We start from the raw sequence: 23,062 nt of genomic DNA on the forward strand, positions 1-23,062 counted from the left end.
TTTCTATTGCATTTGCAGTGAAATTAGAAAGCCATGCTTATGTCACTGCTCTGCTGTGTGTGTGATTATATTATGTCATATTATATTATGTTAGATTAGATTAGATAAGATTAAATGAAGTCTTAATTATCTCCATGACCTTAAGGATCGCCATTGGGATATAACATTGCAGCAAAGATTAAGATCAGTGCTGCTCCTACTGTATGTACTGTACCATAGTTATGGAGCAAAGAGACAATAAGGTGAGTGTGTGTTTGTGTCTGTGTGAGAGTTTGTGAGAGGGGGCTCCATGCTGTGTACACACACACTTGACATTCATGTCAGACTGAGTCATATCTAACTCACGTTCAATGGTTAATCACGTGTGAACACCGAGATGCGGTGTGTGTGTACAAAGCAAAGGTTAACCTCTATGACTGAATAAGAAGACATAAACAGATGGATCACAACAGAGAGAGACTGAAGGTGTGGAAATGAGTGGGTGTGAATGGTGTGACAGACAAGATCATTAGAGCATGGTGCACAATGAGTTTTTCAGGTTTGTGTAGTGTATTGGTCTTGTGGCTTTTACAGTGAGGGAGCTGCCACACACACACACACACACACACACACACACACACACACACACACACACACACACACACAACAAATACAAATAACCTGGGGCTGCTCATCTATTCCTATTCCAACAACTCATGACATGGCTGAAGTTAGTCTTTTAATCAGGAGTTCTCTTGTTGCCTAAAGGCATACATTAAATACAAGAATACATATTTGTAAATGCAGTACAGTGGCTCAGGTTTGATATGCATACATATGCACAAAAGTCTAAAGGATCAGTATAGTCTCAAAAGGAACAAGGACATCCACCATATTGAAAAAGCTATTCTGAGGGGTCGTAATATGATTAATGGGGTTAGAAAGAAGAACAGTTCTCCCACGCAAATCTGTATTCATTTTTTGACTTTAATCTTTGCTTTTTTGTGGGACGGTTTAACCTCTTAGCCAGTTATTTAAATGAAACCATCTGAGAAGTTTAGAGGAGAAATGTCTCTTTGGTGAAAATGCTAACAACTCAGAGACATGTGAAATGTGGGTCCTAATCCCAAAAAACAGAAAACCACTTCTTTAATCTTTAACAGTTGCTTGTATTTTATAAGCTTATCATGAGTTTTTTTTTTTAATGTAAACTCTTAATCTGTAAAGTAACAGATAAATATAATGGAGTAAAAAGCACAATATTTCCCTCTGAATTGTAGTGAAGAAGTATAAACTACCACAAAATGGAAATACATGTACCTCAAAATCGTATTTGAGGACAATTCGCAAATAAGGTTTTGTTTTATTATTATTGTTGTGCCTTTATTCATTAGAGTGTATAGTTAGATGATAACCGATGCCCCACAATAACAATTCATGTTCACCTTGTATGTAAAGTAATAATAATAATAATAATAATAATAATAATAATAATAATAATTTCTCAGTCAGTAAATTGGACAGAATAGATAAGTCTTTCACATAGAAACAAATAATTCATAAATAATGAATCTACATCAAATTGCCATCTTGCTGCTGGCAAAGAGCTATGACTTACAGGTGAGAGTTCACATTGTTTTAAGGTTTTTTCTCAGTAATAATAAAATATCACAACTGTGGAATCTATTTAAGGTATTTTATTGATTTTAACAATTTTATATAGCATATATATATATATGCATCCCCCACCATCACCTTGTGAAACCAAACTTTCGCCAACTCGACCAGACTCATCTAACACATTTAACAAATTTAACCCATATGATGTATGTGTATTTGTATACTCATGAATATATGTATGTATGTATATGTGTGTGTATGTACACAACCGTAACCCTAACTTACGCCCTTGACCACCACGAATTTAACATTTAATTATGTTACATTAAACCCACATGATAAGGCCCCCCCCCTCAAGTGGGCAAGGAAAAACTCCCCCCAAAACCCTTTAACAGGTAGAGGGGGAAGAAACCTTGAGAAGGATCACACAAGAGGGGACCCCCTTCCAAGGCTGATGGGTACCTGGTGGGCAGCATGACAGCAATTAGGTCAGGGCTGAATTTTAAGCATTTCAAAATCACCATGGGGTCACTAGTGGAATTACTGTATTTGGGAAACCTCCTTATATTTAATAGTGGTGTGGTTAACTTAATGAGGGACCACTGTGACCCTGAGGAGAGGATCTAATCTGCATCCGTCTATATCTTATTATATGGACCACATGTGCCAAATGAGGGTAAGTGTTAGTAAAAGTACTAGAGCCTGGTCTACCGAAGGCTGTACCCTGAATACCCTCTATAGTCCTGTTTTCCACCCGCTTTACCCTTGCCCTCAGTGGCCGCAGAATTCTCGGTGCTCTGGTTTTCTCTGGTGCCGTGTCAGGACGTATCCTCTTCTTCTCTGGCTTCGGATCAGTAGGTGGGGCAGGTGTGGTCTCTCTGGGCCTCTCTGGTCCTGGTTCTTTCATGCTCTCTGGTCCAGGTACAGGAGCTGTTTTTGGTACTGCTTTTGCCTTTGCCTTTAGTGGCCCCCGTGCTTTGCGTACTGGAGGCCTGCTGCTGGTCTCGTCTGGCATCACCTCCCTGTTCATTGGTGAACTTTTCCTGGGTTTAGTGGGCGCAGCCTTGCCCTGGACCACAGATACCTGGCCATCTTGTTTTTTCCTCTGTGGAATAGGTGGGAGAACAAGCTTGTGTGTCACTATTGGTATGGGAACACTGGAAGGTTTGGCAGGTTTACTGGCCACTCTGGATTCTGAGACTGAAACCTTCTCCGGTTCTGAAGATTTGGCTGGAATTGGTGTTAGTGTGCGCCGGCGTGTTTGTGGCGTTTTCCTGACATCTTCACAGGTTCCTTTACTCTCCTGTTGAATAGGAACCTTCACTGAGGACACTCTACGTGTCTTCATGCTGACATCGCGGGGGGGTGGTGCAGGCTTCCCTTCTCCCTTTACAACAAGGAAAGGTGGTGGTACATTCTTCCCATGTTGTCTTCCCACACGAGGAGGTGGTGTCGGTGTGGGATACATGGGAGATGCAGAGGGCTTCTTGTTCTTTCCTGAAGTTTTGTTGGTTGGCATTCTCTCCTTTTGAGGTTTTTTTACAACGTTTCCATCAGTAGAAGATGCCAAATCCAAGTACAGCTCCTTCAAAGTCTCCTCTACCTGGGCCTGCGATGGAACTTGTGGTGCTGCTGCAGACGCGGTGATTGGAGTCTTTGGCGCTTTTTTCGCTCCCAGGAACTTGTTCTCTGGAAAGGGCAATTTACAAAATGACATGAGATTGTGTGCCACAAGAGATAGAATTCAATGATCTTTTTTTATTATATATTATTTGCAGTGATGTCTTAATTCTGCCTTTAATTCTGATTTAAATCCATTCAGTTTGTGCCAATATTTTAACTAGCCTTGGATTAAAATTGATAAAGTGTTTTTGATATGTTTGAAAGTTGAAGCAGGTTGTTTTGTGTGAACGGAGTCTGAAATTTTATGTGTAAACAACAAATGTAGCAGTTTAAATGTTGTCATGATTACGACTACAAAATGTATAAACCCTCACTAACAAGATTCTAAACAGGCCCACACATAAGTTAAACAAAACTTAAATGTAAGTATCTGATTGTTTGTTATAAATATTGCAAGAATATTAATTTTATTCACCACTTCAAAAATTACTGTGTTGCAATGGGTGAAGTATTTGGCTGATTGGCTGCATCTAAACCTTAAGCTAACATTACTTGACTAATCTATGAAAAAGTCCTTGATCAGGTTAGCTTGCTGTGTAATTAATTATTACAAATTATGAAATAAATAAGGATTATATTATATATTTTTGAACAGTAGCTTACCCTACATCTCTTAGTAGTTGAAGGAAACAATCTTGGGATCATCCTCAGGGTGACATCTTCTGAAGTTGATCAGCTCTGATAAATACTCAAATAAAAAGTCGGGATTATCACCAGGTTGAGATAGCAGTGCTGCTCTGGTAATACACTCCAACAAGCTCTTCAGTCCGTACGGGCACAAATTGTGGGAAGTCATCTTTACGTCTCTTCGAAAGTACTCTTTCCTACAGTAATGTTAGACTCTCACCATGGGGTCACTAGTGGAATTACTCTATTTGGGAAACCTCCTTATATTTAATAGTGGTGTGGTTAACTTAATGAGGGATCACTGTGACCCTGAGAAGAGGATCTAATCTGCATCCGTCTATATCTTATTATATGGACCACATGCGCCAAATGAGGGTGAGTGTTAGTAAAAGTACTAGAGCCTGGTCTACCGAAGGCTGTACCCTGAATACCCTCTGCAGTCCTGTTTTCCACCGGCTTTACCCTTGCCCTCAGTGGCCGCAGGATTGCTCTGGTTTTCTCTGGTGCCGTGTCAGGACGTATCCTCTTCTTCTCTGGCTTCGGATCAGTAGGTGGGGCAGGTGTGGTCTTTCTGGGCCTCTCTGGTCCTGGTTCTTTAGTGCTCTCTGGTCCAGGTACAGGAGCTGTTTTTGGTATTGATTTTGCCTTTTCCTTTAGTGGCCCCCGTGCTTTGCGTACTGGAGGCCTGCTGCTGGTCTCGTCTGGCATCACCTCCCTGTTCATTGGTGAACTTTTCCTGGGTTTAGTGGGCGCAGCCTTGCCCTGGACCACAGATACCTGGCCATCTTGTTTTTTCCTCTGTTTAATAGGTGGGAGAACAAGCTTGTGTGTCACTATTGGTACGGGAACACTGGAAGGTTTGGCAGGTTTACTGGCCACTCTGGATACTGACACTGAAACCTTCTCTGGTTCTGAAGATTTGGCTGGAATTGGTGTTAGTGTGCGCCGGCGTGTTTGTGGCGTTTTCCTGACATCTTCACAGGTTCCTTTACTCTCCTGTTGAATAGGAACCTTCACTGAGGACACTCTACGTGTCTTCATGCTGACTTCGCGGGGGGGTGGTGCAGGCTTCCTTTCTCCCTTTACAACAAGGAAAGGTGGTGGTACATTCTTCCCATGTTGTCTTCCCACACGGGGAGGTGGTGTCGGTGTGGGATACATGGGAGATGCAGAGGGCTTCTTGTCCTTTCCTGAAGTTTTTTTGGTTGGCATTCTCTCCTTTTGAGGTTTTTTTACAACGTTTCCATCAGTAGAAGATGCCAAATCCAAATACAGCTCCTTCAAAGTCTCCTCTACCTGGGCCTGCGATGGAACTTGTAGTGCTGCTGCAGACGCGGTGATTGGAGTCTTTGACGCTTTTTTCGTTCCCAGGAACTTGTTCTCTGGAAAGGGCAATTTACAAAATGACATGAGATTGTGTGCCACAAAAGATAGAATTCAATGATCTTTTTTTTATATATATTATTTGCAGTGATGTCTTAATTCTGCCTTTAATTCTGATCTAAATCCATTCAGTTTGTGCCAATACTTTAACTAGCCTTGGATTAAAATTGATAAAGTGTTTTTGATATGTTTGAAAGTTGAAGCAGGTTGTTTTGTGTGAACGGAGTCTGAAATTTTATGTGTAAACAACAAATGTAGCAGTTTAAATGTTGTCATGACTACGACTACAAAATGTATAAACTGGCCCACATATAAGTTAAACAAAACTTAAATGTAAGTATCTGATTGTTTGTTATGAATATTGCAAGAATATTAATTTTATTCACCACTTCAAAAATTACTGTGTTGCAATGGGTGAAGTATTTGGCTGATTGGCTGCATCTAAACCTTAAGCTAACATTACTTGACTAATCTATGAAAAAGTCCTTGATCAGGTTAGCTTGCTGTGTAATTAATTATTACAAATTATGAAATAAATAAGGATTATATTATATATTTTTGAACAGTAGCTTACCCCACATCTCTTGGTAGTTGAAGGAAACAATCTTGGGATCATCCTCAGGGTGACATCTTCTGAAGTTGATCAGCTCTGATAAATACTCAAATAAAAAGTCGGGATTATCACCAGGTTGAGATAGCAGTGCTGCTCTGGTAATACACTCCAACAAGCTCTTCAGTCCGTACGGGCACAAATTGTGGGAAGTCATCTTTACGTCTCTTCGACAGTACTCTTTCCTACAGTAATGTTAGACTCTTAAATGTGAACTAAGCTTTACTGGCTTGTACCCCCTCCAGCAGAAAGCCTTTGTTAGGTCATAGAAGGCTCTGACATCATTTGTGTTCTGAGTTCTATTTATTGAGTCATAGGTTACTGAATTTTTTAGAATGTTTACATCATTGACTGTATTACACTTTTTAGCCACCTTAAAGTTATACCAAGGTGACATTGATTCAACATTGAAATTCCATCACAGTGTTGAGGTTGAATATTCCAGGCTAAGTAATATTGAGTCAATGTTGATGATTCCTTGCTTTTTTCAAGACAAACATTGAATCAGTGGTGATATTTCCCCACTGGCAAGTGGGGCTGAGGATTGCCATGTCGGTCTATCCTTTGGTCAACATTTCAAGGCAACATATCTCAAAAACTATTGGCTGCATTTCCGTGAAATTTGGCAAGCACATTCATGCTACTCAGAGGATGAACCCTGTTAATTTTGTGACCTCATAACCCCCCAACAGACACATTTTGGCTTCTATGCAATAGAATATGCCCCAAATGTAGGGGTGGGGCTGCCGAGTGTTATCATTATTATTATGATTACTATGAATAATTATTTTTGCTGCTACACCTTTTAGCAGAGCACCTGTGTAATTATTTAATCAATAGTTTTTATGTATTTATTATTATTTGTTATACCATTGTTTATTTGTATCAGAAGTATCTCTTCTATTTCCTTTAAGGTATTAATAAGTCATTACATTTCAGCCCTCTTTTCATATTAACGACATACAGTACTGTGCAAAAGCTAAAAGTAAAGTGAGAATGCTTACAGAAATATTGCTATAATTTTTTTTAATTCATCAATTAACTTCTTGCAACATTGAGTAAACAGCAGAAACCTAAATGAAATCAATTTGCTGTGAGCAGCTTTGCCTTTAAAACGGCAGCAGTTCTCCTCGGTACACTTTAACACAGTTTTTCATAGTAATTTGCAAGTAAGTTGTTGTAACCATCCTGGAGAAAGAATGTTCTTCTGTGGATTTATTATTTAGGCCATCTCAGGTGCTTCTTCATGTAATCCCAGATTGACTCCATGATGTTGAGATCAGGGCTCTGTGGGGGCCGTACCATATCATCTGTTGCAGGACTCATCATTCTTCTTGTTGCTGAAAATAGTTCTTTATGACTCTAGCTGTATGCTTGGGGCCTAAACATGTAGGGTGTCTAAAACTTTTTCACAGTACTGTATGTTCTAAAACACTGCCTTCTCATGGACATATAGGGGGGAAAAGCATGAGGTAAACTGAATGACAACTAACAATGATTTGTGCATTTTTTAAAAAGAGTCCTCTCCCTTTTCCTCACTTGACCTTATGCTGCTTTCAAAACAAATGGGAACTGGGAAATTTTTTTACAAACTAACTTTTTTAACTTGTTTTTTAAAAAACCAAAACAAAAAACAACAGTTCTGGAACTCCTATTTTTTGGTAAGTGTGTCTCAGATTTCCCATTTATCTGAGCTGTAGTTAAGTGTCTTTGGCAAAGGAAGACAGGATAGAGAGGAAGATACATTGACTGAGGGGTTTTGGAGGAGAACACAAAATCCATATATAGTACATTTTGAATATTTTTTTGCCAATTGCCATGTTATCTTACAGAAAAAGAAGAAGAATAGTTTTCTTGCTGGCTCATTTACTAGCATACTTAGCTCATCACAGTTAATGGATGTTGTGTTGCATAGCTGAAGTTAGGTTATGTCCTACTGATGATGTTGCGTTAGCATTAGCAGGGTATCGCTAACACATAGCTAGCAGGGTTAGCATTAATTTCCTATTTGCTATGGTTTGTTGATGATAAATTATATTTAGGTTTTCAGGGCAATGCTAACCATTTATAGGAGTTGGGTGCAGAAACAGCTAATAGGCCTTTTTAATTATTATTTCAGCAAGAAATTTGAATGAGCACTTAGCATAGTGAGAGTTGCATGCTAGCTTTTTCCTATTCAGCTATAGCTATTTTTTTGAGCGGGAATATAGCTATGGTTTTATTGGGTGGCTGACCTCTGCAACTATTCCTTAGTTTTAAATGCTGAGTTACTTGTGAAAAACCCTGTCAGTGTTTCCACTATTGATAATGTTAAAAATCCAGCGGCCTGTTGCACCAGCTGTGCGTAAGTTCTCTCTTAAGATAGGGTGTAAAGTCCACACTAAATGATACATTGAAACTAGTTAGTTTGATCTTAAATCTGTGTCGATGTTTAGTTGCACCACGCAGACGTAGTGTTCATCTTATCTACACTGGCGTAAAGTCCACACTAATTGAAATATTGTTGCAGAAAATGATGTTTTCACTTTCTGTGACCAATCAGGGAAAAGCACCATCCTTGACTCAGTGTTTATTACCGTGTTGTCAAAGTACATAAACATGATGACAGTTGGGCTGACAATCTGGGTTAAGAGCTTTCATATTTCATTAACACTAACCAAATAATAATGATACTGCTATTCGTTAGGTTCATAGACTGTAACTTTGTCACATTACATCTGTGGTGAGCATTTTTCATTATCATTGCTTTGTAATTTACCACATTACGATCGTCTCAGAAAATAAAGTACTTGAGTTGCCAATCACTGTATTTATTGTTGTTTTTAATGTAACATTATTTTTATATGTTAAAATCTGTCATGCTCATTAAGTGTGTGCAAAAACAAGCTCGTGCCCATTTGTCTTTTAACACTTTGCTACACAATTGCCAAGACATTAGACATTAAACGGCTAAAAAGCTGAAATTAACGGCTAAAAAAAGCTAAAAAACGGTAATCACCAAACAGCAACAAAAAAGGTGATTTAACTCGGGCAAAACATTATGATAAGGTGTTACCTCACTTACAACCTTGGTCTACAGCTAGTGAAAAATAACAATGGTGACATTGAGTGGTGAAGCCTTCAATTGCAGCATAGGGTAACATAACGGTACACTGTTTGAGATGAAATTGTAACGTTGTAACACACATAATGATAGCCCACACTAGCAAAAGCTGTTATAAATTAGTAGTTGTTAATTAGAAAGTTGTTTAACGCTATATATTTGCTTGCCAACACTATAACGTCAGTGTCTAACGTTAATCTTTCAAGTGCTAGTCCTATAACATAGTGTAATAAATTACTATGTTGACATTAGTTTGTGTACTGTTTCAGGGATTTGGCCATCTGTCTCACAAAATATAAACAAAGCAAAGAATCACTGGAATCTAAATGTAATAACTTTGTCACCAATAAAAAAAAACAACAAATATGGGAGGATATCACAGGCGCCATCTGTGTAAAGGGAGTGGAGCACAGGGATGTGAAAGAATTTTTTCTTTCTTCCAATTACTGAGGGGGAGACGACTCCCCCCTCAGTAATTGGAATTTCATTTGGGATTGAGAGTGGCACAGCAGAAGAAGCTCCAGCGCCTGTTTTGGAAGCATCTCTCCCACCAGCAGCATCACCCCTCCTTCATACTCCTGAACAACCTCTGCCCCCACCTGCAGAAGCATGTCTGCCACCATCCCTCCAACCTCCAGAGCCCACCTTCACTGGATTGGATGTGGACAGTCAGCCTACACAGTCCCCTGAGGATCAGTCCAGCAGCTAAAGGCAACAGGAGGCTTCCTGCTCCGAGCACAGAAGAGGATCATGTCAACACATTAAGATGTCGCCTGTTTACTGCTGAAATTGAGAAGCTCCAACAGGAAACACACAAGATCAAAGGATCAAAGCAGAAACAGAAAAAATTGAGCTTGAAAAGATCAAATTGAACCTAGAACTATTTAAATTACAAGAAGATATAAAAGCACAAGGATACACCATCACACTTACCAGCACACAATAACTTTCCTCTGTCAGTCACATTATTTTTAGACAGTAAAAAAAATGAACAAATCTTATAATTCGGCCAAATCTTGCTAATTCTATTGTTACTAATTCTGTTATTACTACTACTGTTATTACTAATTCTGTTATTACTAACAGTTATTAAATTAATTAAAATAATTAATTATAAATTAATTTATTAATTATATTTATTATTTCATTTTGATTTTTAAATTATTGAGTGTTATTTGTTTATGCAGTTTCATATTTCAAAGATTTTGGGTCTCTTGATCCTGATGTGTGTGCCATCTACACAGCCAAGTAGGTCGGGGAAACCAGCTATCTGGTAGAGCTTCTCATGCGTCATATTCTGTTGCTCAGGCTGAGTTGGAAACTTAACGTAGTCGTTAAAGCACTGACACAACAATAGTGCGACTGATCTTATTGCTCTACATACAGTAGATTTATGCACTTATAGGGAAGGACTGAGGGCACCGTTTCTGTCCGTGTCATGTTGCAGGTCTGCTGCTAGGAGGTCGGTAATCTGTTGTATCTCCGCTCATGGAAAACTAAAGCACGAGTATAAACCAAGGTCATCATAAATGTCCAACGAATGTAATCTATCACGGAGAACATGTTGCCGACGCAAAACAGCCGGTATAAGTTATCCCACCTTTCAAAACGATGCACCATGCTAACCGTGCCAACTGCTACTATACGGAGGACTTTACACCTACTAAGGGCTAGGTGTAATATTTAAGTTATACTTATGCCTATGTTGTAACTATTTCAGCTGGTGCAACCCTTGAAATGTTAGTAGCACGTAAACTCCGGCCTAAGTAAGAATTTACGTTCAAATGAGGCTACGTTTGAACTTAAGCACAGCTGGTGCAACTCAGTGCAGTTCTCCTCATGTTGCTTCCAGGGCAGAGTAAGGTTAGACTAACGTTTAACGTTACTCGCTCTTATAGACTCCTCCAGTAACTTAGCTTAAATGCACAATATGTAATTTCAGCTGCTAGTGGTCTCTCAGTTAATACAATAACAAAAGACGGAGTGTGAAGACAGTGTGAAGTAGCATGGGATCATGGGAGTTGTTGTCTTGTTATACAACCAGTTTCTTCAGGTTAGGGTTACTTCAGTGTTCATCGTTCAGGATGTTTTGACCGGGAGCCGAATTATCTGCAGAGGTCTCCTCCTCTCCAAAATAAATGGACCCAATGTTTCAAACAGGTGAAAACACTGAGTAAAGCAGTTTCACGTTAAAAATCAGCATTTCTCTGACGCTGTTCAGTAGGCACAGGATGCCCAGTAGAGGCTGCTAGCTGAGCTGCTGCTAATGTTAGCTTAACTTGTTTCTCTAACAATTTAAGATCCAGACGTTCAGCAGGTTTTTACCACGAGCCAAATGTTCTGCAGAGGTCTCCTCCTCTCCGGAACAAACAGACCCGGTGATTAAAGCAGGTGAAAACACTGAATAAAACTGTTTCACGTAAAAAAATCATTATTTTTCTGATGCTGTTGGGCTGGCGCTGGACGCCCAGTAGGGGCTGTTAGCTGAGCTGCTGCTAACGTTTACTCAGCTTGTTTCTCTGATAACTTAAGATTCAGACCTTCTTAAGAGTGAGCTGCATGCCTGTGGCAGACAATCACTGCCAGAAGTGGGAGACAAAAATGCACTCCTGCACTCCAACTTTAACTGTTTAACTGATAGTATTAGTCAGTCGAAATTAAATAAATAATAATAAAATAATTAAGAACATCCCTAATGGTTTACAGTCTAATAATGTGTTTTTGTATTGATTACTGATGGTGGCTGATCAGGATGATTATCAGCTAATTGTAAACATGATATTGATGATCCCGATGAAACTTTAAAGCTCATAATATCCCTCCTCCCCTTTTCTTTCAGCTGCTGTGTGTCTGCAGTGTATTTACCGCTTTTTCACACATGATTTCAGTCTAGTTGGAGGAGTTAAACCTGCCGCTTTCTGCCTTTGTATAATTATCCAGGCTGCTGCTGTTTCTACTGTATTTCATGGAGTTTGCAGGGTTTTCAAACAGAAATACTCCAACATCCAGCAGCTGAAAGTGCTGTGTCCAGATAGTTAATGGTTGAATGTGGTTTCTGTGGGCAGCTGTATAAACTGTGTAGCTGTTTTAATGTTGCAAAAATACCTAGTTTTCCCACGCATCCTGGAAAACCTGGAAATTTAAGGCATTTTTCAAGTACAAGGCGACACCTTTTGAAATGTGATTGTCTTAGCTGAAATGATCTAAGAAATGTTAACCCCTTAAAATATTATTTGTAAAAAAAGAGTTGTTAAATGAAAATGACTTAATAACAGGAACAATCAGTGTGTAGTGTCTGTTGTTTCTCTTCACAGTGGTTGTTGTTCAGTAATAACTGAATTAATTAATTTACATTTTGTTTTTGGCTGGTTTTTCAGAACAAACCACTGCACACACGAGGGCAGCTTCTGTTTGTAAATTTCACCAGGAGCAGGATGGGAAATAATCTCAAAATGAATTTAGTTGTAGTCTTGCAAATAGTGGCCCTGCAAGATCCCCAGTCTTTGCAAAATCTTAGTCTGTAAGTAAACTTAGTGACTTATGACACATTGTTTTTAGATGTGAGAGGGTGTCAGACTTAAGTCTTTTAAAAGTCTTTTCAAAGTCTTCTAGTGTATAAATCCAATGCCTTGGTGACTCGACCCTATCTCCAATACAGAAATCAAGCTCAATCGCCCAATTTCAACATACTGTGTGGTGTTGATGCAGCAGCTAATATGAGCTGACAAAAATAGTTTTGCTGTTAAATGTTTAATTCCAATGTTACAACCACATTGAGCTAGCAGAGGGGTATTCCTGCCAAAACATAAAAGAGATACTATCTTTTAATCACAATTAAATCATCATAGATCATTATCATAGATAATTATGAATTATGAAGAATTATGAAATTATCAAGATATTGTTAACCTTAATCAATAATTCGGGCACCAACTGTTGGATCTGTGAGGAACACAGTTGATTATTTGCATTAACTAATTATAACAATTAATAGAATTATTAATATGAATTAACAAATACGGGGTACCACCCGGAAACCAGGACCAATAACCAAACAAGGTAGTCTCATAAATGGGAGTTCACCTAGAATGTTAATATCTAAGAGATCAACATTCAAGCTTGAATAAAGAAGGGTGAATTCGAGCTCTGACTCCTTCAATCAGCCACTTTTCACAACATGTTACACACAATAATGACAAAAGAACTTCTTTTTAAAGATATAACAGTGTTTATTAAACTTAGCAAAATTAACAAAGTTAACAAATGCTTCATTCAATAAACAACTATTCTAAAATCTAATTCTACCAAACAAACACCAGCTATGTACAGGGTTGAACACATGCAGGGGAATGCGTGCGTGTGTGTGTGTGTGTGTGTGTGTGTGTGTGCGACAAGACGGTGACGGGGCCCGACGTGATGACGTTGTCGGTCTGCGGCGCGGACGTGACTATGGGAGGAAGTCACGTCACACGAGAACCGAATGGTGGAAGTACGGTGGGGTCTTGGTCAGACAGAGAAAGATGGCGCCGCCTTGTAGTCAGCGCCTTGCACTCACCGATCATCATAGATCATAGATCAAGGACAGAAAGACGGGTAGCTGGGTTGAGGAGTTGGCAAGTTTGACTCAGGAGTACAAACTTTTGAGGACCAGGGGACGCTTAATAAAATAAAATGAAATTTAATACAGACTGATTTGTTCATTTTAATCCATTTATATGTATGTAAATGTGGTGATATGTGTACATATAGAGCCCCAGAGGCAGCGCTGTTGTTCTGTCCAGTAAAAACATGAAGTTTCACTTTACATTCAGACAAACTAATGTGGCAGTTATAATTGTTAGATTTCATCTGTGAGACTAACATTTATCTCCCAAAAGGAATTATATCATATAACAAAGAGCTGCAATGATCAGTTCATGGATCATGTTCTCCCCAAGATGACGATGGACGTTGACCGTCTGATCATCTCAGGAGTCAGGCTGCTAGCAGCTGAGATGACCAGCTGATCCCGGCCAGCGGCTCCTCACATCTCCGAAAACATTGGAGCAAATTTACGAACAGGCGTTATTTGGATAACTTGACCCCATATTGTGAATCTAAATGGTTACTTTCTCGCCTGAAAAAATATTAAAACTTAATGAAGTGACATATTAACAGTCCTACAGCGAAAATTACAACAGCTTTTAGCCTGGCTCATCTCCTCCATTGCGCAGTCTGAAGAGACGCAATGCATTGTGGGGCAGTTGAGTGTGTCCAGTAAGCTCACACCGCATACTCAGAAATTCTTGCTAATGTAGTATACATCCGGGTATTTCTCGCGTACACAAAATCCATTTACTATGCAGTTGGAACGCACTACATACTCAATTTGACGTCATACTTAGTATGAGTAGTACGTTAGTATGCGATTTCGAACACAGCCTATAATTTACCCATATTCTCTAAAAGCCTCACATGCAGTCTATCAGTAAACACTATAATTTACTCATGTTCCCTAAATGCCTCGTATGCAGGCTATTGGTAGATGTTACAATTTGGTAATTTTTACTAATTTACCAAACTCTTCACACGTGTACAATTTTGAGTTGAGCTGGAGTTGATCAGATGAACTGTAGTGTCTGTTCAAAAGGTTCCTGAGACATCCTGCACTATGTCGTGAACATACATAACTCAACATACAGACTGGCGCTGTCAGTATTTAAGTTTGTTGACCCCATGGGTAGAAGAAGAAGCAAATCAACGTTATTTATGAGGTGTTTGGTATATGTTTCTCGAGAACTGCTCATCCAGACAATTTCACACATCAACATTGCACTTCATCGTTTACCCAGCAATCCACCTGCTAGGTATGAAGTCGATCGGATGAACGGTTCTCGAGATACGTGATAGACAAACCCACATACATACATACAGACAGAGATTCCTTGCTTTATATAGAGAGATAACAAATGGTTATTGTCACTTTGTCACTGATATTTGCCACAGTCAGAGGCCACAGCTATCTGTTCTACTGCACTTTTGCTTGACCTCTAGGAAGTTGTAGGCTCCAGTAAACAGGCAAGAGACAAACTGCTGCATTGACTTAAGTAATCAATCGTAATTATCACATGTATTGTGTTTTTTGCCTTTGATAACTAAGTTCCGGGACCCTCTGCTGCTGGTGCCCAACATGGCCTTCTTCATTCTCCTGATGTGGCAGCTGCCCTCAGCCAGGAGAAAGATATGCATCACCTTGAGCTCTGTTTTCATCAACTTTTACCTGCTGGTAGGGCTCTTACCACAGACATCTAAAACAATGAACTTGACAATGAACTTTAACAAAGCACAAAAAATATGGAACCAGTTGCTCTGGTAATGCAACCAATCAACACCACAATGACTTTATGCTAGTGGAAATCTATAGAAAATGTTATATTTCACAGCCATTGACTGCATGTCTGCTCATAATGTTTTCATTTTAAACACTGGGCTGAGTAACAATCATAGTAATAGTCCATTTACCTCTATATATTTTAAATCTGGCCCCTGATGCTTAAAAGACTGATATGCTCTTTTTCATCCCACTGTAGTCAGTGGCTGTGGTTTGGCTCTCTCACTTTAGGTAGTGGGGGTGCCCGGTAGCTCACCTTGTAGAGCATGCATACCATGTATAAAGGCTGAGTCCTTACCACAGCGGCCTGGGTTCAAATACAGCCCAGGCCCTTTGCTGCATGTCATCCCTTCTCTCTCCTCTGCCTTTCCTGTCTCTCTTCACTATCAATATCAAATAAATCAGAAATGCCAAAAAATAGTCTTAGTAAAAAAAAAAAAAAAAAAAAAATTTACATAGTGCACATGGTCTGTGTGTAAAAATTTAGAGATTGCTATCCATTTAGTCACTGCAAGCCCTGCTAGTTTTGAGCTCCTTTACCAAGATGTAAAGTGCTACATTTTATGTAAGAATGCTGGAAACTCCACAAATGGCAAGCCACTCACTTGAGAAATTGTATGTGAATGACCATATCAATATAGGTAGGGGTGACGGGGGTTTTACTAATTCACTTAAATGATAAAACACATCTTTTGTTGAGGTAAAAGAGCCAGGCAGTGCCAGCTTCTCTGAAAGACCAAGTTGGAAGAAGCTGAGCGGATCGTCAGAGTGAAGATGGCAGATGTGTGATGGTAATTTAAATCTAAAGTTTTTTAAGAAAAGCAAGTTTTTCATTCACCACATATTAGACAAATATTGTTTTGGATATGTTGAATATGAAAAATATGTTCCCATGTACCTGCATGGCATTTTTTGTAACCTATTCATGTTCTATGCCAATATGCCCCTGAGTATCAGCTGGCCTCTCAGATGAACTGTGCAGGGAAGAAACTGAAAGATACGCATAAACAAAAAACTGCATTCACTGTCAGTGGAGAATGGAGAAAAAGGGCAATTATGGTATGATTTCAGTTTTTTCTTTTTCTTAAAATATCTTCCATCCCATAAATTTTATTTGCAAAAGTTTTTGGTCTGCTTGGAACCCTGCACGTCAGTCTGTTTGTCAGCAGTAAGGTCCAGACTGATATATCTCAAAATCTATTTGGTGGATTGCAATGAAATGTTGTGTAAACATTAATGTTGCCTACAGGGTGAATCCTGTCAATGTTGGTGACCCTGTGACCTTCCCTCTAGCGCCAATGGATCACTGTTTGGGCCCCATACCAAGTACCATATTTAAAGGACTGTAGTAGCTACAGACATGGAACCAAGTTGGATTTTACCTTGCTTTTCCATTCAGTCCACCAGTGTGTCTGCAGGTCTTTAAAAGGAAAATGTCTATATCAAGTCAAATAGTCTTAAATTTGAATTTAACTTCAAAATAAACATTTTATCAAATTTCAAGTTACACTAGTACTTGATTTTGTGGCAAATTAATTACACATAATTGGTCACATTTCCAAATATTATGGACCCACCTTCTGTCTATCATAACTTGGTCATGCCAACAGACAAACCAAAGCAAGACACTTTGCCAGCTTTAGACTGTAATTAAATAGAAAATAAGCCACGTATTTCATATGTTTTAGTGGGAATACCTTGTAATATTCAATATATTTATGTTTTGCAAATATAATGTGATCAGAGCAATCTAGTAATGTAAATAAATGCATGAAATGAGAAAAAAAACTCAAATCCTGATGGAATTTTCTTTCAGTATAATCAGAATATTACAACAGATATTCAGGCATGTGAATTCAGCACTAATAATTCTCTGCAACTGACACACCCCATACACACTGTGCAGTTCTAATTTCCTGTTTTTTTATTCTATAGATGCATTACAAAAGTGAATGCAGAGAAAAAGGAGGCCTCAGAGTTTGTCTTTGCTGTGTGCAAAAAATGGCTTTGTTATGCCTCTGAACAGCTTGGGGACATTTAATGAGGGTTAAGGCCACCCTTTGGCCTCAGGAGAGTATCCTCAGTCCTTGGAAAGTATCAAGTCCTGAACAGTGTTGAACTATGGTAATATCTGAGTCTGTAGTACTGTGGTGTTTCTGTCTTTGTGGGTGAGTTTGCATTTTGTATATGTTGTCATGGTTTTCTAGGCTCTTCTCCTGGCAAATAGAGCTGTAGAAAAAAGGTGTCTCTGCACTTAAACTTCATATGAATTTATGACTTTTCAATTTTTGGGCACTGTTGAGGGCATTGTGCTGATAGATAGGAATGTTTTAAGTCAGTGTGTCACCCAATTTATCATAATCTGTAATACATAAATTGTATTTTAAGCTCTAAATATTGGCAAGCTTCCATTTGCATTTACTTCTCTTGCTTTTTGCATATGTTATGATTTTCCAGGCTTTTCTCTTGTAAATAACAGCTGCAAAAAAAGCTGTGTCCACGCACTTCATTTTCGCAAGAATTTTAGTGCATCATGCGGATTCTGCTTTGATAAATTCAGAATTAACATTCCCATCTAATTGTTTAAGTCATTTTGTCATCTAATTTATCATATAAGTTGTATTTTAAGATTTTAAGCTCTATACATTTTGAATGAATGAAATGACATTTTGAGAGCCTCTTGCTTTCCTGAATGTGATGTTATTTCCTGTTCAAACAGGATGTGGGGCACAAATAAATAAAATTGCATGTTAATTAATGTCTGATTGAAGGATGTTTTATTTACTTTGAGTTAGAGTCAAATTTCAACATTGATTCAATGATAGTTTCGTTGATCAATCAACATTGATTCAGTGTTGGTCTGCTGTCTGGGATAATATGGAACTATTCCACATTGAAATGTCTAAAAAACAACTAGACCTATTTTATATATTTTGTTCAGTTGTGTACTTACAATATCCCAAATATTTCCAACAATTTTCAAACCCAGAGAAATCCGTGATTTTAATCAAGGTAACGGTCTATTTCATTTTGTCACTTTTCAATGGCGTCATACCCCCTCTTCCAAAGAGTACACTTGCACAACACTGATTTTTTACATAAAACTGCTTTATTCAGTGTTTTTACCGGTTTTAATCCATGTGTAAATTTGTTTTGGGGCAGAGGAGTCCCCTTCTGATAATCTGGCTCCAAAAAAACCTCCTGAACGTCTGTATCTTAAATTATCAGAGAAACAAGCTGAGAAAACGTTATCAGCAGCCCATCCGGACATCCGATGTCCGTCAGAGAAACACTGATATTTAACATGAAACTGTTTCATTCAGTGTTTTTACCACTTTTAATTACCGTGTAAGTTTGTTTTCGGGAGGAGGAGACCTCTGTGGATAATTCAGCTCCCGTTAAAATCCTCCTGAATGTCTGGATCTTAAGTTGTCAAAACAAGCCGAGCAAACTGCGGTAGTTTGACTCACGGCCCATCCACATGTCCTGTGTCCGCGGAACAGCATGAGAGAAATACTGACTTTTAACGTGCTTTATTCAGTGTCTTTACCAGGTATTAATAAGATTAATATGATTAATGGGGTTAGAAAGAAGAACTGTTCTCCCACGCAAATCTGTATTCATTTTTTGACTTTAATCTTTTCTTTTTTGTGGGACAGTTTAACTTCTTAGCCAGTTATTTAAATTAAATCATCAAGTTTAGACGGGAAATGTCTTTTTCTCAGTCAGTAAATTGGGCAGAACCATCCGCCTATAGAAACAAATAACTCATAAATAATGAATCTACATCAATTGCCATCTTGCTGCTGGCAAAGAGCTATGACTTACAGGTGAGAGTTCACATTGTTTTAAGGTTTGTTCTCAGTAATAATAAAATATCACAACTGTGGAATCTATTTAAGGTATTTTATTGATTTTAACAGTTTTATATAGCATATATATGTATATGCATCCCCCACCATCACCTTGTGAAACCAAACTTTCGCCAACTCGACCAGACTCATCTAACACATTTAACAAATTTAACCCATATGATGTATGTGTATTTGTATACTCATGAATATATGTATGTATGTATGTATATGTGTGTGTGTGTACACAACCTTAACCCTAACTTACGCCCTTGACCACCTCGAATTTAACATTTAATTATGTTACATTAAACCCACATGATAAGGCCCCCCCCCTCAAGTGGGCAAGGAAAAACTCCCCCCAAAACCCTTTAACAGGTAGAGGGGGAAGAAACCTTGAGAAGGATCACACAAGAGGGGACCCCCTTCCAAGGCTGATGGGTACCTGGTGGGCAGCATGACAGAAATTAGGTCGGGGCTGAATTTCAAGCATTTCAAAATCACCATGGGGTCACTAGTGGAATTACTCTATTTGGGAAACCTCTTTATATTTAATAGTGGTGTGGTTAACTTAATGAGGGACCACTGTGACCCTGAGGAGAGGATCTAATCTGCATCCGTCTATATCTTATTATATGGACCACATGCGCCAAATGAGGGTAAGTGTTAGTAAAAGTACTAGAGCCTGGTCTACCGAAGGCTGTACCCTGAATACCCTCTGCAGTCCTGTTTTCCACCGGCTTTACCCTTGCCCTCAGTGGCCGCAGAATTGCTCTGGTTTTCTCTGGTGCCGTGTCAGGACGTATCCTCTTCTTCTCTGGCTTCGGATCAGTAGGTGGGGCAGGTGTGGTCTCTCTGGGCCTCTCTGGTCCTGGTTCTTTCATGCTCTCTGGTCCAGGTACAGGAGCTGTTTTTGGTACTGCTTTTGCCTTTGCCTTTAGTGGCCCCCGTGCTTTGCGTACTGGAGGCCTGCTGCTGGTCTCGTCTGGCATCACCTCCCTGTTCATTGGTGAACTTTTCCTGGGTTTAGTGGGCGCAGCCTTGCCCTGGACCACAGATACCTGGCCATCTTGTTTTTTCCTCTGTGGAATAGGTGGGAGAACAAGCTTGTGTGTCACTATTGGTATGGGAACACTGGAAGGTTTGGCAGGTTTACTGGCCACTCTGGATTCTGACACTGAAACCTTCTCCGGTTCTGAAGATTTGGCTCGAATTAGTGTTAGTGTGCGCGTGTTTGTGGCGTTTTCCTGACATCTTCACAGGTTCCTTTACTCTCCTGTTGAATAGGAACCTTCACTGAGGACACTCTACGTGTCTTCATGCTGACATCGCGGGGGGGTGGTGCAGGCTTTCTTTCTCCCTTTACAACAAGGAAAGGTGGTGGTACATTCATCCCATGTTGTCTTCCCACACGAGGAGGTGGGATACATGGGAGATGTAGAGGGCTTCTTGTCCTTTCCTGAAGTTTTGTTGGTTGGCATTCTCTCCTTTTGATGTTGTTTTACAACATTTCCATCAGTAGAAGATGCCAAATCCAAGTACAGCTCCTTCAAAGTCTCCTCTACCTGGGACTGTGATGGAACTTGTGGTGCTGCTGCAGATGCGGTGATTGGAGTCTTTGACACTTTTTTTGTTCCCAGGAACTTGTTCTCTGGAAAGGGCAATTTACAAAATGACATGAGATTGTGTGCCACAAGAGATAGCATTCAATGATCTTTTTTTTATTATATATTATTTGCAGTGATGTCTTAATTCTGCCTTTAATTCTGATCTAAATCCATTCAGTCTGTGCCAATACTTTAACTAGCCTTGGATTAAAATTGATGAACTGTTTTTGATATGTTTGAAAGTTGAAGCAGGTTGTTTTGTGTGAACGGAGTCTGAAATTTTATGTGTAAACAACAAATGTAACAGTTTAAATGTTGTCATGACTACGACTACAAAATGTATAAACCCTCACTAACAAGATTCTAAACTGGCCCACACATAAGTTAAACAAAACTTAAATGTAAGTATCTGATTGTTTGCTTTAAATATTGCAAGAATATTAATTTTATTCACCACTTCAAAAATTACTGTGTTGCAATGGGTGAAGTATTTGGCTGATTGGCTGCATCAAAACCTTAAGATAACATCACTTGACTAATCTATGAAAAAGTCCTTGATCAGGTTAGCTTGCTGTGTAATTAATTATTACAAATTATGAAATAAATAAGGATTATATTATATATTTTTGAACAGTAGCTTACCCCACATCTCTTGGTAGTTGAAGGAAACAATCTTGGGATCATCGTCAGGGTGACATCTTCTGAAGTTGACCAGATCTGATAAATACTCGAATAAAAAGTCGGGATTATCACCAGGTTGAGATAGCAGTGCTGCTCTGGTAATACACTCCAACAAGCTCTTCAGTCCGTAAGGGCACAAATTGTGGGAAGTCATCTTTACGTCTCTTCGAAAGTACTCTTTCCTACAGTAATGTTAGACTCTCACTATGGGGGCACTAGTGGAATTACTCTATTTGGGAAACCTCCTTATATTTAATAGTGGTGTGGTTAACTTAATGAGGGATCACTGTGACCCTGAGAAGAGGATCTAATCTGCATCCGTCTATATCTTATTATATGGACCACATGCGCCAAATGAGGGTGAGTGTTAGTAAAAGTACTAGAGCCTGGTCTACCGAAGGCTGTACCCTGAATACCCTCTACAGTCCTGTTTTCCACCGGCTTTACCCTTGCCCTCAGTGGCCGCAGAATTCTCGGTGCTCTGGTTTTCTCTGGTGCCGTGTCAGGACGTATCCTCTTCTTCTCTGGCTTCGGATCAGTAGGTGGGGCAGGTGTGGTCTTTCTGGGCCTCTCTGGTCCTGGTTCTTTAGTGCTCTCTGGTCCAGGTACAGGAGCTGTTTTTGGTACTGCTTTTGCCTTTGCCTTTAGTGGCCCCCGTGCTTTGCGTACTGGAGGCCTGCTGCTGGTCTCGTCTGGCATCACCTCCCTGTTCATTGGTGAACTTTTCCTGGGTTTAGTGGGCGCAGCCTTGCCCTGGACCACAGATACCTGGCCATCTTGTTTTTTCCTCTGTGGAATAGGTGGGAGAACAAGCTTGTGTGTCACTATTGGTATGGGAACACTGGAAGGTTTGGCAGGTTTACTGGCCACTCTGGATTCTGAGACTGAAACCTTCTCCGGTTCTGAAGATTTGGCTCGAATTGGTGTTAGTGTGCGCCGGCGTGTTTGTGGCGTTTTCCTGACATCTTCACAGGTTCCTTTACTCTCCTGTTGAATAGGAACCTTCACTGAGGACACTCTACGTGTCTTCATGCTGACATCGCGGGGGGGTGGTGCAGGCTTCCCTTCTCCCTTTACAACAAGGAAAGGTGGTGGTACATTCTTCCCATGTTGTCTTCCCACACGAGGAGGTGGTGTCGGTGTGGGATACATGGGAGATGCAGAGGGCTTCTTGTTCTTTCCTGAAGTTTTGTTGGTTGGCATTCTCTCCTTTTGAGGTTTTTTTACAACGTTTCCATCAGTAGCCAAATCCAAGTACAGCTCCTTCAAAGTCTCTTCTACCTGGGCCTGCGATGGAACTTGTGGTGCTGCTGCAGACGCGGTGATTGGGGTCTTTGACGCTTTTTTCGTTCCCAGGAACTTGTTCTCTGGAAAGGGCAATTTACAAAATGACATGAGATTGTGTGCCACAAGAGATAGAATTCAATGATCTTTTTTTATTATATATTATTTGCAGTGATGTCTTAATTCTGCCTTTAATTCTGATCTAAATCCATTCAGTTTGTGCCAATACTTTAACTAGCCTTGGATTAAAATTGATAAAGTGTT

The 23,062-nt window shown here is 39.5% G+C and overlaps 1 protein-coding gene and 1 long non-coding RNA gene across 5 annotated transcripts; one reads left to right on the plus strand and one right to left on the minus strand.

Moving 5' to 3' along the window:
• Positions 1-1,661: 1,661 nt before the first annotated feature.
• On the minus strand, positions 1,662-21,752 carry LOC121895773 (proteoglycan 4-like). 2 transcript variants are annotated; one of them, XM_042409202.1, is made up of 3 exons: positions 21,669-21,752; positions 5,867-6,059; positions 1,662-3,288 (listed from the first exon to the last, which is right to left on the minus strand). In XM_042409202.1, exons 2-3 carry the CDS (start codon positions 6,057-6,059, stop codon positions 2,183-2,185), a joined length of 1,299 nt encoding a protein of 432 aa, XP_042265136.1. In that variant the 5' UTR covers positions 21,669-21,752; the 3' UTR covers positions 1,662-2,182. The 2 variants fall into 2 exon arrangements, 1 of the variants encoding a protein (XP_042265136.1); XR_006095840.1 differs by lacking the exons at positions 5,867-6,059; positions 21,669-21,752 and adding an exon at positions 3,886-4,386 and having other exon boundaries at positions 3,201-3,288.
• LOC121895783 lies at positions 10,175-16,878 on the plus strand. Of its 3 annotated transcripts, XR_006095846.1 has the most exons (5): positions 10,175-11,165; positions 11,306-11,396; positions 15,145-15,270; positions 16,076-16,434; positions 16,625-16,878. It is a non-coding gene; the product is annotated as an uncharacterized LOC121895783 (long non-coding RNA). The 3 variants fall into 3 exon arrangements; XR_006095845.1 differs by having other exon boundaries at positions 10,175-11,396; XR_006095843.1 differs by lacking the exons at positions 10,175-11,165; positions 11,306-11,396 and having other exon boundaries at positions 14,125-15,270.
• Positions 21,753-23,062: the final 1,310 nt, after the last annotated feature.

Source organism: Thunnus maccoyii, chromosome 1, assembly GCF_910596095.1.
Source record: "Thunnus maccoyii chromosome 1, fThuMac1.1, whole genome shotgun sequence".
Classification (NCBI taxonomy): domain Eukaryota; kingdom Metazoa; phylum Chordata; class Actinopteri; order Scombriformes; family Scombridae; genus Thunnus; species Thunnus maccoyii.